This window comes from Candida tropicalis (genome assembly GCF_000006335.3).
Source record: "Candida tropicalis MYA-3404 genomic scaffold supercont3.11, whole genome shotgun sequence".
Classification (NCBI taxonomy): domain Eukaryota; kingdom Fungi; phylum Ascomycota; class Pichiomycetes; order Serinales; family Debaryomycetaceae; genus Candida; species Candida tropicalis.
The window spans coordinates 322547-341685 of NW_003020040.1; the positions used below are offsets into that span (position 1 = coordinate 322547).

Sequence of the window (19139 nt, forward strand, 5' to 3'; positions counted from 1 at the left end):
GAGTCAAAATCTTACAAAGAAAAGTTAGAAGAGCACCCTTGTTTTAATATGCAATGTCGATCGATATTGTTTTTGCCTAAATTCTTATGTTCATGAGGCATTATCATACATTCCACTCCTGACTAATTAAAAAAAAATTCCTCCTGCATTTATCAAGTGCTTTTTTTGATTTTCATACTGTTGGGTATAATATCTCCTAATAGTGTAACAAATTGCTAAGTTGTTCAGCAATTGACGAGTTGGATACATAAGAGAACTGAAACATTCTTGATGATTAATCCCTTCCAATTTGATTCAATTTTGTGACATTACTTCTGGTGAGAACCAGAAACATTAAATTGATTAAATTAACGGTTGCTAATTAATTCTGTAATTTATAGTTAATTGTGTTACTTGAATTGGAATTATGGCCAGATTGAATGTTTTGTGATACACACACACAAGATGCTCTACAGCGCATTCAAAAAATGCAACTTATAAAAAGGAATTTCAAGCTTAGCTGTCCTTGGTAGCTACCAAATAAACTGATACATACCCATAAAGTTTACAGAAAGTTAACGAATCTCATAGGTTTATTCAATATTTGATCTACCCCACGTTTCAGATATCTGAAAAGAAACCTCACTATTGTCTTTGTATGTAGATCAATATAGGATTAGTCTGATCACGCACTTCTATTTCTTTCCCCGGATTGTGCATAAATTTCCTAATAATTGAATCCATTATAATAGGTGGATTTTTCGGTAACCAATTGCTAAAAAACTCAAGTAAATATTGATCAACCAGATATTTCAGACACAGAGATAAGAAACAAATAAGTAAATAATATCATAAAAACAATCGTATTACAAATCATATTCAATTTCTATATCAACTTTATATCATGAATACCTTTAATTCCGATGGAAGTAATGGGATTTGAACCTCAAAATTACATATTCAACTCTGTGTAATTGTACAATTGAAGGCTGTGCTAAACAAAAAGAAAAAAAAAAAAAAGAACAAATCACTAAACCTTTTAACAGGGTATTCCTCTAGGAATCAGCGGAAGATATCTTATATTAAGGAATTGAATCCTCCGATGAGTTTAGTTAACGAAAGCTCTTCTTGATGTTAAGAATGGCTGAGCGAGAGAGTGTGTGTATATGACGTCATGGAAAGCATTGATTATATAATCAACAACATTGAAGTCGTGCGAGTGTTACAAAAAAATAGATTTATAGAACGATAAACCCGGTTATGTTGGAACACGTGATACACTAAACAATCAAAGAAGGAAGGGGGGGGGGGAGTTTTAGTTGTACCACAATTTAAGATTCAGCCTCGTATGATTGTTTATTCATTAATTTACTCGTCATCGAATAGGATTTAGTCCGATTACAAAAGTCATCGATAGTTTATAATGGTGTTTAACAATCAACTGTCTTATCTCCATTAACCGAGGAAACTTCACAGTCTCATCTTGGATTTCCTAATTTGGAATAACATGAAATTTGTCCACTTTTGCTTTGTTGTTTTAAATTGCTTACTTTCTTGCTTGCTATCTGAGAAATCTCAGGTAAACCTCACAAAACACATTTGTAACATCTCTAACAGGAATGGCTGAAAAATTTTTTTTTTCTGTAAAGTAGCATATACTCTTTTTCTTCTTTTTTCATAACCAATTGTTGATTTAATTGGACCAATTATTATGCCATCACAAGCTCATCAAGATTCTTCAATTCCTGAAGATTGGTTTGATCCAATTCCAGTCGAAGATTACTACAAAATCAATCAGAATTCTCGAAACAATGTCCCCAAAGAAGCTCCTTTTGGTGAAAACTTAGCAGGTTTGGATATTTCTTGTGGTCCAATTTTAAGATTATTAGGTACTTGGGAAAATGGTGAACCTAGTTACAGAGGTACCATCTTAGTTGTTGTTAAAAATATTGAAAGAGGTGAACATCCAACAATTTCTTATACAATTGGTCCAAGTGATGAAAAATCTCATGGTGGAGAATTTCAAAAAGGAGAATTCCCAGTTGTTAAATTCTTTGAAGAAGATGGTTATTCATTCTTTAGATATACTATCAATTTAACTATGGTTGATTATGAACAAAAAGTTCAATATTATATTAATGGTCATTATAAACCAAATTTCCAATTTTTCATTCCTAGTGTGACTCAATCAATGAATGTCATTTCTTATTCTTGTAATGGCTTTTCATTGGGTTCAGATGCTAAAGAATATAAATCTTCCCTTTGGTTAGATGTTTTAAATAAACATAGCAAACAACATTATCATGTCATGTTGGGAGGTGGGGATCAAATTTATTGTGATGCTATTAAATTACATTCAGAAAGATTGAAAGAATGGACAGAATTGAATTCTTTAAAGAAAAGACACATGGAAGCTGATGAAGTTATTATTGAAGAATTTAAGAATTTCTATTTGAACCATTATTTGGGTTGGTTTGGTAAAGGTTATTGGAAAGGTACCAATTCATCTGCTTTAGAATCCTTATTTCCATTAACCGCTTCCCAAATTCCTTGTGTTAATATCTACGATGATCATGATATCATTGATGGGTTTGGTTCTTATCATGATTCTACTATGGCTTCTCCAATTTTTTCATCAGTTGGTAATGTAGCTTATAAGTATTATATGCTTTTCCAACATCACACTGATCCAGAAGAGAAAATTCATGAACTGGATCCATCTTGGGTATTGGGATCCAAAAAGGGACCATTTATTAAACAAAAAAACCACTCAGTATTTATGAGATTAGGTAAAGAAATTTCATTATTAGGATTGGATTGTCGTACTGAAAGAAAATTAAAACAAATTGTTGATCCTTCAACTTATAAGAACATTTTTGATCGATTAAATAATGAAATCGCCCAAACTCCAGATACTAAACATTTATTAGTTATGTTGGGAGTTCCAATTTTTTATCCACGTTTAGTTTGGTTGGAATGGATTTTAACTTCTCGAGCATTAGTTCCAGTTCGTAAATTGGCTCAAAAGGGGGTTATTAGTAAAGGTTTAGTTAATGAATTTGATGGAGATGTTGAAGTTTTAGATGATTTGAATGATCATTGGTGTTCTAATCATCATAAAGCTGAACGTAATAGATTAATTAAACAACTTATGGAATTTGGAGCCTCAAAAGGAGTTAGAATAACTATTTTATCTGGTGATGTTCATTTAGGTTGTTTTGGACGTATGAAATCAAAATTCCATAAGCATCCAAATGCTCATTATTATTTAGAAGGCCAGGATACTCAAGAATTAAATAAGGATGTTTGTGAAACTCCTGAATTTGATCCTCGTTTAATATTTAATGTCATTAGTTCTGCAATTGTCAATGCTCCTCCACCTGATGCCATGGCTGGATTATTAAATAAAAGAAGTAGTATTCATCATTTCAATAGAGATACTGATGAAGATATGGTTCCAATTTTTATTAAAGATGTTGATGGTTCAAGTCGTGACAATAAACAATTCTTAAATAAAAGAAATTGGAGTGATTTAGTTATTGGTAAACAATCTATTCTTTATCAAGATTCAATTAATCAAGATGATCCATTCAGAAAATTCCCACAACCTATTTTTAAACAAGGCGAAGATTTAATGGATGGTAAAAAATCTGATTCTAGAAATGTTAAATATCCATTATTTGGTGAGTCTTTGGTTACTAATATAAGATTTGAACAAGATAAAGAAGATTATAAAAGTCCTAGTATAAGTTATGAAGTGTTCATTCCTCCATTAATAGGTAAATATACTTTAGGTCCAGCTCCAGTTAAACATGTTGATGTTTGATACTTGCCCCCTCCAAAAAAAAAAAAGTCCATTACTTTTAATATCTTCTTTTTTATTCTTGTTTGTTGTATAATTATGATTACTAATATATGTGAATTTCATTTTATATTTCTATACAAGTTCTATAGTTATTTGCTAGTGAAGAATTCGCCCCAGATGATTTCATTAGGCATATCATGTAATAATTCAAAGGTTTCTTTCCCTTCACGAGAATTAGCAGGAGAAACAACGGGATTATGAAGCTCCTGTTGTTGATGATGTTGATCAGCTTGATTTAATTCTTTGAAAAAAGATTCAACATCTTGATCATTCCATTGAATCACAATTGGAGGTGGTGATAAATCACTATTCATACTAAATTCTTCATAATCTTTATTAATTTTATTATTAGATGAATTAATCAAAGGGTTTAAATGATCCAATTCAGTAACTAAATGAAATAAATTTGAATGAACATTTCCATTATTTATACGATACAAACTTTCTCTTGACACTTTTGATGATGATGTTGTTGTTTCAAAATCAGATAATTCTTGTTGATTATAGTTTAATTTTAATATAACCATTGTTAAATTGTGAAAAATTTCACAACAATATCCTGCAACATCACATCTACCTAAAAATGATTGCAACACAGTTAAACAATTATTTGTAAAAGTTTTGACTTCATTTATAGGATTTGAAATCCTGATTTCTGGACTATTATATAATGCATATAAATATGATGTACCCGCCATGAATAAATTATGTACTCCTGCCCAAGTATAATTTATACTTTTAGTATGTAATAATTGAGTATAACAATTAATCACTTCTTTAGCAGAATTGGATAATTGTTCATAATCAGTAATTGAAAGCTTATAATTCTTTGGACTTAAACCATGAATATATAATAAAGTATGATGATAATTTAAATTGAAAAAAATTGGATTAAAATTACAATTCATTTGTACCAGATTAGGTAATTCATTCTTCCAATGTTCTAATTCAAGTAATATTGATTGTTTCCAATGATTTAAATCAGTATATTTCCTCGGTACTTCACCGCTGGTATAAAGAATTTTAGTTACTTGACTTTGAATATTTCTAATTTTGAAAAATGCAAGTGATACATTTTTATAACTAACATCATCAGCTAAAGTATAATCAGTTATAACATCACGAGGAATAATTTTAGAATCATCTAAATTTGAAGGATATGGAGTGTTAATACTTTCATCAGGTATACCAAACGGACGATCTAGATAAAAACAAATTTGTCTATCAATTGAATATGTACACCAAAATATTCTTCTTCTTTTATCTCTTGTAAAACTATCAATATTTATATTTTGTTTAGATTTAGTTTTCATTTCATTTTGTAAATCCAAATCAACACAAATTCTCAACGCTTGTCCCATGATATACCAAACTCCAGGATTTGTAGGTTTCATAATTGAGTAATGTGCATATAATAATATTCCTTGTAAATGTTCTAATTGATCACTTAAATGCTCAACATATTGTGAGTATTTCATTGCTGCTAATCTAAATGATTCAGATATATGAACCGGATATCTTAAATGATGAGTGGAAGTTGCAACTGCAAATACTAAATTCAAAAAATACAAAGCTTTTCTAAATTTAACTGGTGGAATTATTCTTTCCGACAATTTGTGTATATCAACCTCAGAAGAATCATCATCTCCTTCTTCTTCTCCTGATAATTTATCTTGAATCTCATTCTTGTATGTATCAAACCAACATTGTTGTCCATTGGTATATAAATGTTGAAAAAACGACGTATTAATAGTTGTACTGTTGGATGCCAATGAAATAGATTCATCAAATTTCCCATAAATCGGAATGAAATAATCTCTAAGAAATTCTTCACGATGGAATAATGGAATTTGGGAATTACATTGATGGAAAAATACTTGGAGAAATTGCACAGCAGTACTCTTTGGTGGTAATACAGCAGGTAAAATTTCATAATCTTCATTTCCAGATCTAGTATGACTAACTTCAATTTTCAAAGGTTCTTGAGTTTTCTGTTGAACTTTAACAGCAGTTGACATTAATTTTGAAAATGATATAGGCTCTTTCGTTGACTCATCCACCCCATTGGGGAGTTTCAATGGAATAGGAATGTTATTGTTTGTTTCGGTACAACTACTATTACTGCCATCCCCACGACCACTGCTACCGTAGCTTTGTTGTTTTAATTGACTTTCCAACTGTTTGACTCTTTCTTCAAGATGTATAATATAAGATCTTGGAATTTCTCTGCCAGTAACAGGGTCAACACCAATACATTCAACACCTCTGGCTTTACATTTCCCACATTGAGGGAACTCTTGATCACATTTGACTTTTTTGGATCGACATCGTTTACAAGCAGCAATGGTACGTGATATTCTTGATTCTGATACCGCGGTAGTAGCGGTTTTGGCTTTCTTTTTAGCTGGTTCACCCATGAGTCCAAAAGAGTATTGAATCCTATTTCTTTTCCTCTCCTCCCCACTCCCTTGAATTAAATTACAAAATTGATTGGTTCTTGATAAGAAGAAAAATTTTTTTGCGATCTCCTGCAAAACAAACTTTGTGTATTAACCAAAAAATTCCGGAAAATAAAAATACACGGAACGAGTAACTCCCGAGTTCCGGCAAAAACTGTACATAAACCTATTACTACCAATCAGTGATACTATGTCAGTCCATGTTTCGCTTCAGTTGTGGTACATATGTTATTTCATCTCGTAAGAAATCATCATCATCATAGCACCTATTGATGTCTCTATAACCATCAATTGTCTTGTAATTCCCGTCATCATTACCAAGCTTATAATATAATTCAATGTTAGACAATGGAATTGATTCAACTTTATCAACAACAACATCATGTGTTCTATAGGCAAACTCCTCCATTAATGAAGTCAATATCAATTGATGGGTTTCTTCATCAATGTAATAGTAATTAAGATTTACTCCTGATGAGTCTTTTTTCAAACGACTTTCAACGTATTTTTTAGTTATTTCTTTAGTACATTTTTTAATCTTGGTGAAAATAGGTTGTGAAGTTTGACAATTTGAATTTTCTTTAAGAAATTGTAAATCAGATTCATCTTTATAAAACACGTAAAAATCTATATGTTCGACTTGGTAATATTGATATATTGCTTGAGTTAATTCATCTTCTTTGATTTTGATTGATTTTCCAGGGTTCAATACTGATCTAAGTTCAATTTCATTTGATTTTACAACAGCATAATTGTTGACATATAATGGATAATGATGATAAAAATTTGTTTCAAAAACTTCTTCATCTTTAGTATTTTCAAGTCCTTTGGTGATCTCCTCTTCTGAATCTACCGGAATATAAGCAAATCTTTCATTATGGATACCCAATCTCTTCTCATCAAAAGTAAAAATTCTAAGCATCGTAGAACTATTGACTAGCAACTACTGCGCCAAAGAAGAAGAAGAATGATTGAATGAATAACTAAAGTATTTTTTTTTTAGAACTCTGTTGTCCATTTGTTTTACATCCCCTCGTGACATTCACCTTCTTGACACATACCAGCCAAATGGGTCAATGTTTGTTGTTGTTGTTGTTGATGTCGCCGATCGCCCTAAAGTCAGAATCCTCAAAGTACAAAAATGGAGGACGTGTACGACACACGTTACAGAGAAATTGACTGCTAAAAATTATACATGTATTAACTTACACAACATCTAATCAACCATCTTGGAGAATAACATTAATGCTCGATCTTTATTAGTTACTTCGTAGAAAACACTTGGTCGTAGCATATATCCATAGGTTCTATTTGAATCGGTGAATGGGAATGCACTAGAATAAGATTTCTTACCAGTACTTTGACAAAGTTGACCCAAACATCCTTTACCTGTTCCTCTAGTTCTTCTCATTCTAAAGATATTATCAAATTTAATTGATTCAAATTTATCATAAGATAATTGTAATCTAGTACATAAAGATTTCAATGTTGTTGATTGAACAGTACAAAATTGTAATCCTAATATATCCAATGATTTAATAACATCATCATTTAAATCATAAGTTTGCAATTTCTCAATCCATTCTGCTTTAGTTATTAAATGTGCCAGAAATACTACTAAATAATCTGGATTTTCATCGAGAAACCACTGTGGAATTGAATTTTCTAAATCTTGAACCGATTTATTTTGAATAGGACCAAATTTAGCTAAATATCGCAAACAATAATGATAAAATTTATCAAATCCTTCATCATCACACCAAATTAGTTTATTTGTATATCCATTTTCAAAAGGTGGGAAGAATCTTGAAAAGACTTTCTCACCAAAATATGAAGATCCATACTTTAAAGCATTCACTAAACAAGTTTTTGCAGTTGTTATTGGCCACAAAAGTTTCATAGTACCATATTCTGTTTGAATATTCCCTAATCCTGATAATAATACATCAACTCGTTCAGGTACAGCAATATTTAATTCTGATATACCCTGTAATATGGTTTCTTCTTCATTTGGAGATTCAATATTCATAGACGACCAGATTTGTTTGAATGATTTAATATAAACTAAAGCAACTAATAAATCTGCAAGTTTTTGAATCTCCATAGCTGAATATTTATCAACAAATTCCGTTGAAATTTTTTTAATAACATGTTTGGATAATCTAAAAGGTAATGAATCATCGAGTTCAAATTGTGCAATTGTTTGCGTTATGTCTATAGGAGTATATTCACATTGTATGCTTGTTAAATTGACATTTTGGGATTCTTTAACTTGAACTGGAGTTGTGTTTGTATGTGTTGAACTTAATGTAGACCCTCTTGAAATGGAACTCACTATAGAACCCGAACTTATTGATACATCGGCCATGACGATGATATTGATTAATAAACAGAACAACAACAAAATAAAATTGGAAACGTAAAAAAGAATTAAAACAACAATAAAGGGTATTTATACAATGAAATGAAACGGTATTTATACAATGAATGAAACGGTTTTCTGTTTATTGAATAAAGGTAGTAAAATGTCACCTTTATTAAAATAATTAAAAAATATATATAAATAAAAGAGAAAGAAAATTATTTTTATATAATGCTGATGATGACGAAGAAGAAGAAGAAGAATAAAGAAGGAAATTAACCCCGATTGTCAAATTATAATTAGCGTAGTGTTATGCAGATCCCATGACCTTGTATAACTTAAGTGAAAGGGAGTAGATGAAGGTCAATCGTGTTTTAATTTTAGGGCAAAATACAATACAAGACAAAGCCGAAATTAGTACCAAAGCGAAACAGAAGAAAACTTTGTTTATTCGTGGTTGTGGTTGGTGGTTCTTACGATGTGTACATGTATAAGCAATTATGCTTATTGCATTGCATGATAAAGAAAGAAAGTAAAACTAAAAATAAAACAAAAACATCTAACAAATGAAAGTTTGATGTTAATCGTTATTGTAAGACATTCCTTCTTGTTACAATTATCATTGCCCACAGTACAAAAAAAAGTAATAATAATAAGAATTCTTCTTCACTTGCTTTGGCTCCTTTCCAAACATCCCAATCAAGAAAATAACCAGTTCAAAAGAGAAGCCTGTTTCTCCCCGGTAAATGTATCTCTTTTTCATATTCAATTTACTTGCGCATGAACTATCGTCAAAGTGAAAATTCCAAGACGAGGAGATCTTTCACGTACTTCCCGTCTCAAACAAGGCAATCACTTTTTTCTAAAAAACAACTCAATTCAAAACATATCACATAGTGGAAAACACTTGTTGCATATTCCATACACTAGCAGTCACTGTCTCTCCTCTCCTCTGTGTTTCTTACTCCTGTAACAAATCTTGAAACAGGCGGAATTGATTGTCAATTTTTGTACCTTTATCGGATTTTCAAACTTAAGAATAATAATAATAATAATAGCAAAAACAATCCACGCGTTGTGTCACCTCAAAGAGTATGTACACTTCCCTGGTAATAGAAACAGTCACGTGGAAAAGCAAATGACACACCTCTGTTCAAAACACATCATTTATTAGCTAAACCAATGATTAATAGGAGTGTGGAACTAGCAAAGTCACATTCTTGTATCATAAATGATGATTCTACATTCTTTTTCAATAAAATAATGAGATCAATGATTCCCCATAATCATAATATACTAACGCTTTTAAACATTACATGCTTTAGAGTAACACAAGATTGGCTATGATTGTCATCACAACCATGTGAATTAAATTCTCCATCGGTCTTATAACCATGTATCACGTGTATATTATCACGTTTTTTTTTTTTTTCTGTAGTTTCAAGAAGAACAGAAAACTTTTGAGAACTGAATCAAAAACCTCATCTTGTACTGCAAAACAGAAAACCCCATTTCCATCTTAAGATCAACAACACACACACGTACACACAAATTACATAACAACAATGAAGATACTAACAGAGAGAGATTCATTTTTATCAAATTATGAAGTAACGCAACATTTAGAGTCCTTGAAGAAGAAATATCATTGGACATTTGAACCAAATGAAGATTCAAAATATAATCATAAAAGAAAAGATAAGAAGTATTATACTGCTTGTGGAATTAATTTAGAAATTATTACAAAAAATGTATTATTATGTTTAGAAAATAATGCAAGTAATGTTATTCAATCAGATGAAAGTTTTAAATCATTAATGGAATTTTTAAATACTTTTGAATTAATGAAAATTGAAAAATTACAAATTATTAATAGTTTACCAAGATCTTTAGTTGTTCTTTATGCTATTGTTGAAGAATGTGAAGAAAGATTGGGTGAAGAAACAAGTGAGAGTATAATTGCTAAAATTAATGAATTGTTCCCTATCGAACAAGAAGAAGAAGAAGAAGGTGAAGAAGGCGAAGAGGAAGAACAAGAAGAAGATGTTGAAATGGAATAAAATCAAAACAAACCATAACCGTTATATATATATATAATAATAATACTAAAAACTTAATACAAGAATTAAAGAAAACACAAATAAAACTTCTATATAAAATCATTCATTACGCCATTTTTTGTTAATCCTAAATCACCATTTTCAGGAATAGTATTAGTTGTAGTGTTGGTGGTATCAGTAGGCGTCATTAAAGCAGCAGGAATGGGTATTTGTCCAATAATAGGTAAAGCTGGAGGATTAATAGTATATTTTGTAATCAGATCTTTAAAATCCCCCATCATTTCTGTCACCTCTCCTAATAATCCAGTAACCCCTAATGAAAATAATGAATCTCCATTATGTTCTGAATTAATCCAATCATGACCAACTGATGTTGTAGCCGCTGTCTCTTCTTCTCGAGTATTTTTATCAATCTCATCATTTTGTTTTGAAATCAAATCACGGGACGCAATTCTACTCAAATCAAGTTCTCGATCCAATGAATCAGTACTTAAACTCTCATTCATTTTGGTTGCAACCATTGGGATTTTCAAATCTGAACTTCTATTCTGACCAAAGTGATTCTCCACTAAATGTTGAATAACTGGCCATCCATAAGCATTTGCAAAACGTCTTCGTACAAATATATTATTATGAGCATCGGGTTTAATCTTAACCACAACTTTTCTCCAACCCATATTCTTATGATATTCACGAGCAATTTCTTCTTCAAGTTTTTCAAATGAACTCAACTTTTCTTCTGTATTAGCCACAGGTAAGTCCTTTTCATAATATATTTTGTCATGAATAATAACATTATCACGAGATGATGGGTCTACAATATATTTCATTGAAGGCAACGGTGGTAATACCAATGAAGCAGCAGAATCTAAGAATGTCGAGCTGGGAATCACTTTATGAACAATTCCTTCTGATGTGGCCGCAGCTTGAACATCTTGGGTTTGGAAACGTTTGTATCTTTCTGAAGATTGATTTTGTGGCATGAAATAGGACAATAATGTCTGAACTGCCAGGAATGAATTGGCCTTTTCGACAGATTTAGGAACTTTATCTGTTGTGTCACTCTGAGCCAACTCTTCAGAGTTTATAATCTCTGATAGCCCTTTGTAGTCGAGATATAGTAAGGATGAAGTACGCAACGGAACAATTCCATCATTAATAGCATTAGCATAAATTGTTCTTCTTTTGAACTGTTTCAAAACTTCATGGGTTGGACCTGTGGGTAATAGCAACAACAATGGTTTGGAATCGTTTTCAACAACCTTCAATCCCAACTCTTGTCCTGATTTCCCAACAAACCCTGCCAGCAACACCCATTCAACAACTTTTGGGTTTTCATTAACAACTCCTAGCAAAGGACTAGCAAGAGTGATGAAGTTCACAGGCTTGATTTTGTCAAAAAACCATGGGAAATTAATCTTCAAGTAAGCAATGGCAAATGTTTGGACACAACCACCTAATGAATGACCAATAAAAGATATCTTCTCAACTTTACCATCATTCAACAGATCGTTTTCCGTAATCAAGTCAATGATATATTCTGCAACTCGACTTCCCAAATATTTGATTCCTCTTTCCGTTTTACCTATATTTCCGAAAAATGCTTTAACAACAATATCTTCATCATGAGATTTTCTTAAATCCACTATTCTATCTATTTGCTCTTTCAAATACAACATGTCTGCGCTTGCATTGGAATGTAAACCATGAGTTAAAATCACCAAATGTTTAGGCTTGTTTGGTTGCAAAACTGGCAAATTCCAAAGATCCAAAGTATCCCAGTTGTCAACATGTAACAAGCTATTAAAACATCCGACTTTATCTGAATTTAAAATATTCTTCTCTGCAAAAGAAGCATCATGTAGCACTTGCTTACAAGTACCAATCATGATTTCAAAATCTATCGATATCGTATTATTGAATATAATTTGGGAGACAACATCAACTATCCAAGAATAACTTTTCTTCAATGTATGACAAGACAACTGGATATAAAATGACTGCCCTGCTAATAATTGAGGTTCAAACACTGGTTGATCAGCAGTAACGAAATATTTGGTATTTGAGTCGTAATCCAGCAGTTTACAGTCAACATAAAGAATATAAGGTCCAGCCAAATAAATGGCTCTCTTAGAAACCGGTTCTAAATTCTTAACTTTCACCCATAATGTAGGAGGCATAATCACTTCATCTCCTTCAGCATGAGGTGTGAAATTAATTTTAAATCTTTCAATTTCTCCTGCTTTAACCGATTTGGTCTGTCGATAAAGTATCTTATGTTCCATGTTATCCGATTGAGTCTTTGTCATTACTATAGGAATATGTGATAATTCTTCCTCTCCCAATTCTTCTTCCTGTCGTTCATCTTCAATTTTATCATGGTTATGATCAACATGTAGGTTTACAACCATCTTTTTATATTATGTGAAAATTGTTTTCTTGGTGACCTCGGCACAAAGGGGCAAGGACTGTAAAAAAAAATATACACTTGAATTCTTACTCAATCTGGATTATTAACAATACGCCCAATGGAATATGTAATGCTTGTCTCTTTTGGTATTATTATTCTATTGTCCAAAACAATGGGGGAAATTGGGGGTTTTAGTACGAAATGTGAATTATAGTTATAGGTATGTTACTATCTGTGATTAAATACGATAAAGCAAAAAAAAATATAAAATAAAGAAAAATTCTTTGTTGCTAAGATTATGCTGTGATAATTTTTTTTTTTTGACTGCTACTGCCACTATTGGTACTGTTGCCGCCACCGGTACTGGTACTGTTGCTAATACTACGGTTGTCTAGTCTTTTTTGGGTTTGATTTTGGTTTGTTGGGGGCATGTGATTCTTTTTATTTTTTCGTTCCCTCTTTCTCCTGTATCTTAGTCGTGTCTTGTGTCTAATTCTGGTTGTCAAAAATTTCGTACCGTCGGAGTTTATTTTCAATCCACGCAAAGACAAAAACCAACAAACATGCAGTTGCGATTCTTAATCCACAGAGAGTGGGAGAAGAAAAAAAACCATATATTGACTGCTGGCAACCATCCTCTACTTGTGCCTATATACTTATAACCAATGGATTCAGATATTCATCAAGAGTTATACCAGATTGAATTAACTGCTCATACTTTATTAAGTGGGTCATTTGATAATTTGAATGAGAATTTCGAATCTCTTAGCCAATCACAACTTATTTTACTTACGCGGTTGAAAGTTATTGAAAGTAAACTTCAAGAATTCCAAAAATTTGCGGACGAAGGTTTCATTAATGAAAAAGATTTATCTGATCAATTTCATAAGATTAAAGAGTTGAGAAAAAGGTTAGACACATGTTTGAAAACATTAGATAAAATTGAAAAAAGAGTAGATAACTTGGAACAATAATAACTAGTCTTGGATTATGTTTTAGAAAATGTGTATAAATCTATATGGGAAACCTTGGGCTTTACCACCAAATATGGACAAAAGCAAACTGAACATGATAAAGATAAATGTACTGATAATGATAACCAATACCAAGTTTACGCTTCCAGTTTTAACTTCTGGAACGCGTTTAATCAAAACAATAACCAAAATACTCAATAAACCATAGACAAATGACATGATTTGAGTTTCAACTCCAAATTGGGCTTGTTGTCCTGGTGCAAAATATTCAACTCTGCCATCACGATGTTCATTAAGATATGGAACACCTCTAATTTGATTAAACATGTAACCAGTAGTAAACAACAATACCGCAACCAAGGATCCCGCACACCAAATAAGTTTGGAAGTAACAAAATGTATAATTTGTTTGGAGAATATCTTAGCCAAAAGAACAACAGCAAACGCACCAACAGCATTAAGCACAAGTTTGGTTTTGTTGACTGGAATATATAAATTGAATTTATGACTAGTTAAACCACTAAACCAATTCTTCATTAAATCTTTATGATCACCTTGGAAGAATTGATATTCAACTTTTTCAGTCAAGTAATTATTTGGACCCAAAGCTTCAGTTGGAGGGAAATAAAACAATTTAGGAATATTTTGTAATTTCAAAATAGAAAACAATTTCTTTGATTCAAGAAATTCCGATTTGAAAAAGTAAATGTTTTTAAGTAATGGTTGTTCTTCACCATCTTCATCTTCAACCATTAATTCTTGTTCAGTTAAACCATTTGGATGATCTTTAAACCAAGAATTGGCAATAATACTCAACTCTGGTCCAATTTCACGACATAATACACAATTAATATTTGGCGATTCACTAGTTAATAACGCAACAATATGATAATCTCTTTTACCATTTAAAATTGTTTCAAAATTTTGATCATTTAAAGGAATCAATTTTTGCTTGTTGTTTTTAACAATAGATAATAATTCTTGATTGGTTAATCCTCCAAATACCAATGATGACCATAAGGAGATAATGAAAATTAGAATTGAGTATTTCATTATATATGGTGGTGCTGGTGGTGATTTGCTTATTGACAAGTAACTAATTTGTTGTTCAACAACTAGGCTTGGTTTATGAAAAATTTACTTCCAACCAACCTGGCAACAACCGAAACAAAAAGAGAGAGAAAAAAAATGTCAACGCGCACGAATTGAGTCCAGACAAAAAGTGGTTTTTTTGTATTATCTACACGACTCTATGTTGCTTTGATTTGTACTTTATAACTTGAACCAATGTCAATGGTACATCTACCATACCCAATTTCAAATCTTTCAATAAGAAGGATATACTCACCTGGTTCATGTAATAATTCATCCACAAATATACCATATAAACAGTCATTGAAATCTTCGTTTATCTGAATTGGTTGCTTAGTTCGACTATGAAAAATTGATGCCCTGATAGCAGGTCGATAATTGTTTTGAAGCTCATAATCCTCAGTTTCAGTATTGAAATAATTGATATGGAATGTGACCTGGGTGTTATAATTGGTGGTATCAAAATAAAATTTGTATCTGTTTGTATTCTCCCAATGAAATGATGTCTTGGTAGTATATAATCCTAAACTTTGGGGAATTTTTATAATTTCAACAGGATTATTTGAATTGAATACCAATTGAAAATCACCATTGCCTCGTTCATATTCAGAGGCAACTAGTTTGTAGTTTCCAGGTGATAGACGATAACTTTGAAATTGAAAAGAGGAATTATAGTTCTGATAGTTTTCCAACTTGGTTTTATCAAAAGTACGTAATCGTTGACCGACTTTTCTGTCACTATGGAATAAGTGAAAATTTATTTGACCTTTTCCATACATTCCAGTAATCAATTTAGTAGGTTCTTTGATAACAATGTCATATTGTGGATTGTTAATATAAGTTGACATAGCCCAATTACCTCCATTAGTATCACAGTTCCAATCACCATCTATGGTTTTAAAATTCTCGTGCTCAAATTTCAGTTTTGTGAATTTACCTCCAAACGAAGTTAATGTGAATTTACCTGGAACGTTCGACGATATAACAATTGTAAATATTCCTGGCTTGAGTTTGATTAATTGCAATCGATTATTTGTTTCAACAGATAGATATTTTTTGTATTGCATTGGCGATATCACTTTATGTGCTGTATCAAAAACATTGATATCCATCCATTGTTTCTCCTCTGGTAAATGTCTTTCCAACAACAACCAGGACTCTTCAACATTTGTTATTGTGAACTGTGGTTGGTTAAAACAGTATGGTTTCACGTCATACAAAAAATTCTGCTGACACGTAATATCATCAGGTTTCCAATTAACATACAAGTAACGAAAATATGTAAAATCTTTGACATTTATAAGCCTCTGGCTTTTCTGATCCAACCATGGGTTTTTCACAGTTATAGAACCATCCTTGGGGTGATATTTTTCAATCATATAATCATGCTCATTAATTAAATGCAACAGTGTACTTAGTTTCTTACTTAATGAACCAGTACCTATACCCAAGGTAACCTTGCCTTGTAATTTGAATTCCCATAAATCACCCATATTATCTGGTAGTTTCCCATTGACTATTTTAATAATTTGTGGTAACCATCCACTCAATAAATATGCATCGTTTGCCATATTTGAACCATTGAAAACATAACCTTTCCCCATTATTTTCAAAAACGCTTTTTCAATTAATGCTGGCCAATACAAGTTTGGATCCGTTGATGATTTTATAATCAAGTTTCTGGAATTCGGCATGATAGGTAATTTCGAATCGATGGTTACACATCTAATCGTTCCATTAAAATAAAGCTGTACTTTATATTTGTTGGATTTCTTATGAGGACTAATGATATCTATAATGGGAATCTTATTGTCGGCAATTGCTAAGAACGACGACACAAATGAGCAATTCGGTAAAATATCTTGATAAAGATTAGTTAAATCACTATAGTTGTTACCCCAGTTTAGAATTTCTCGAGATTTATACAATGCTTCTTCTTTAGGTAATTGCCGAAGAATCTGGTCAGGATCATTGAATTCGGATTCGTTGTCAATAAACAATTCATGGTTGGAGCTTACATCATTAAATCGAATAAGTGGTGGAAAAAAATTCTCTGGTGTTGTCTTAGACACTATCCATTTTAGTTTGTCTGACACATTCCTGGGCTCCTTGTCAATTGAATCATAGTAGTTGAGAGTGACTTGAGATATGGTCTTTAAATGGGGAAGATCTTTCGAATCTTTAGCCACTGTATTTAAAATTTTCACTGCTTGCAAACATTCCTTTTTGGCTTGCTTAGTATCATCTATGGATAGGAATAAGTGACTCCTTTCTATATGATATAGGTATTGTTCAAGATTCATAGGGGTGGTGATATATAGTCTAAGTTGAAGATCCAACCACGAGTTGGGGTTGCTTCTTCCTTTTTTTTTTTTTTTTTTTTTTTTTTTGCGCGTTGATTTTTTCATGTTGTGATTAAATTAGAGGAATCGATTGAATCAAGACATGGCTACTGCAACAAGACTATCCCCGGTTAAGTTATTCATTTTCATTTTCTTATTTAGGTTATTTAACTCCTTGATTGTTCAAACATTTTTTCAAGCAGATGAGTTTTATCAAGCATTAGAACCAGCACACAGCTTTATATATGGATATGGGTATGTTACTTGGGAATGGAAGCAGCAACTACGATCGTCTATCCATCCATTGATATATGCTGTAGGGTATAAACTAGCAGGAGAGAATAAAACATTGATTTATTTTATTCCAAAGATCATTAGTGCATTAATTGCAACTATTGGGGAGTATAACCTTTACAAGTTTATTGAAGTTTATCGTGATGAAAAGTTAGCATGGATAACTTTGATGTTATCATTATTCAACCCTTTCAATTGGTATGTTTCCACCAGATCGTTTTCAAATAATCTAGAAACTGGATTGACTATTTTAGCATTGAGATACTGGCCTTGGGATAAGAAAATATCCAAACAGTGGTACCTCGGTTTAGGATTTGGATTTGTTAGTTGTATTATTCGCCCTACAAATATTTTAATTTGGTGTCCTTTGGGTATTTGGCTATTGATAAATGCACATATTACAGTAAAATGGGCCATACTATCAATTGTTGAAGTTGTTGTATTATTTGCTTTGAACACGGGATTGGATTATTACTTCTACCAACAGCTTACATTCCCTTTGTATAATTTTCTTGAATTTAATGTGATTAAAAACTTATCTATATTTTATGGAACAGCACCATGGCATTTCTATATTTTCCAAGCAATTCCTTTAATGATGATGATTTACTTACCATTCATGTTGTATGGATTAGAGAAGAGTATTTTGCTCCTTGCTGGTGCTATCTACCTTCTTGGGTTTTCATTGATCCAGCATAAAGAGTTTAGATTTATTTACCCATTACACCCAATAATGTTGTATTTTACGGCTAGAGGATACAATAAACTAAAACCAAAGTATGTGATACTTGGAATAACTATTAATATTTGTATTGGATTGTTTTTCACCAACGTCCATGAAAGAGGTGTTATTGATGTTGTTAATTATTTGCAAGACTCTCAATCAATTGGGTTTCTAACCCCATGCCATTCAACTCCCTGGCAAAGCCATTTCCATAAACCAGATTTAGATGCGTGGTTCTTGACTTGTGAACCGCCATTACATTTAAATAAACCAAGTTTGGAAGAAGTTAAAGCCTATAGAGACCAATCAGATCAGTTCTATGATTCACCAAAAGAATTCATCGATGCTCATTTGGGACAAGATTTACCATTCCCACAACATTTGATTGTATTTGAACCATTACAAGAGCTTATAAACGAACAATTGGGCGGGCAATATTCTGAGTGTAAGAGATTCTTCAATAGTTATTTCCATTGGGATAGTCGACGAAATGGTGATGTTGTCGTGTTTTGTAGGAATAGGTGAGTAAGGGTACACGTACCGTGATTTTGTGTACGTAGTGTGCATAGATCTTTTTT

General features: G+C 31.8%; 9 protein-coding genes across 9 annotated transcripts; 3 read left to right on the forward strand and 6 right to left on the reverse strand. All coding sequences in view use genetic code 12, as the record gives it.

Annotated features, from left to right (window-relative positions):
• Positions 1-1690: 1690 nt before the first annotated feature.
• Positions 1691-3805, forward strand: CTRG_06104 (uncharacterized protein; the record flags this gene model as incomplete). Its single annotated transcript, XM_002546580.1, has 1 exon — positions 1691-3805. One exon carries the CDS (start codon positions 1691-1693, stop codon positions 3803-3805), a length of 2115 nt encoding a protein of 704 aa, XP_002546626.1.
• Positions 3806-3933: 128 nt separating this feature from the next.
• On the reverse strand, positions 3934-6261 carry PPR1 (Ppr1p; the record flags this gene model as incomplete). The annotated part of the gene is made up of 1 exon (XM_002546581.1): positions 3934-6261. One exon carries the CDS (start codon positions 6259-6261, stop codon positions 3934-3936), a length of 2328 nt encoding a protein of 775 aa, XP_002546627.1.
• Positions 6262-6496: 235 nt separating this feature from the next.
• Positions 6497-7225, reverse strand: CTRG_06106 (uncharacterized protein; the record flags this gene model as incomplete). Its single annotated transcript, XM_002546582.1, has 1 exon — positions 6497-7225. One exon carries the CDS (start codon positions 7223-7225, stop codon positions 6497-6499), a length of 729 nt encoding a protein of 242 aa, XP_002546628.1.
• Positions 7226-7519: 294 nt separating this feature from the next.
• CTRG_06107 (uncharacterized protein) lies at positions 7520-8671 on the reverse strand (the record flags this gene model as incomplete). The annotated part of the gene is made up of 1 exon (XM_002546583.1): positions 7520-8671. The coding sequence occupies one exon, from the start codon at positions 8669-8671 to the stop codon at positions 7520-7522; it is 1152 nt and encodes a 383-aa protein (XP_002546629.1).
• A 1559-nt stretch (positions 8672-10230) lies between these two features.
• On the forward strand, positions 10231-10725 carry CTRG_06108 (DNA-directed RNA polymerase III subunit; the record flags this gene model as incomplete). The annotated part of the gene is made up of 1 exon (XM_002546584.1): positions 10231-10725. One exon carries the CDS (start codon positions 10231-10233, stop codon positions 10723-10725), a length of 495 nt encoding a protein of 164 aa, XP_002546630.1.
• Positions 10726-10814: 89 nt separating this feature from the next.
• Positions 10815-13136, reverse strand: CTRG_06109 (putative lipase; the record flags this gene model as incomplete). The annotated part of the gene is made up of 1 exon (XM_002546585.1): positions 10815-13136. One exon carries the CDS (start codon positions 13134-13136, stop codon positions 10815-10817), a length of 2322 nt encoding a protein of 773 aa, XP_002546631.1.
• A 994-nt stretch (positions 13137-14130) lies between these two features.
• CTRG_06110 (dolichyl-diphosphooligosaccharide--protein glycotransferase) lies at positions 14131-15162 on the reverse strand (the record flags this gene model as incomplete). The annotated part of the gene is made up of 1 exon (XM_002546586.1): positions 14131-15162. The coding sequence occupies one exon, from the start codon at positions 15160-15162 to the stop codon at positions 14131-14133; it is 1032 nt and encodes a 343-aa protein (XP_002546632.1).
• Positions 15163-15359: 197 nt separating this feature from the next.
• Positions 15360-17609, reverse strand: RIM13 (Rim13p; the record flags this gene model as incomplete). Its single annotated transcript, XM_002546587.1, has 1 exon — positions 15360-17609. One exon carries the CDS (start codon positions 17607-17609, stop codon positions 15360-15362), a length of 2250 nt encoding a protein of 749 aa, XP_002546633.1.
• A 37-nt stretch (positions 17610-17646) lies between these two features.
• CTRG_06112 (putative glycosylphosphatidylinositol-alpha 1,2 mannosyltransferase) lies at positions 17647-19086 on the forward strand (the record flags this gene model as incomplete). The annotated part of the gene is made up of 1 exon (XM_002546588.1): positions 17647-19086. The coding sequence occupies one exon, from the start codon at positions 17647-17649 to the stop codon at positions 19084-19086; it is 1440 nt and encodes a 479-aa protein (XP_002546634.1).
• Between the last annotated feature and the right edge of the window lie 53 nt (positions 19087-19139).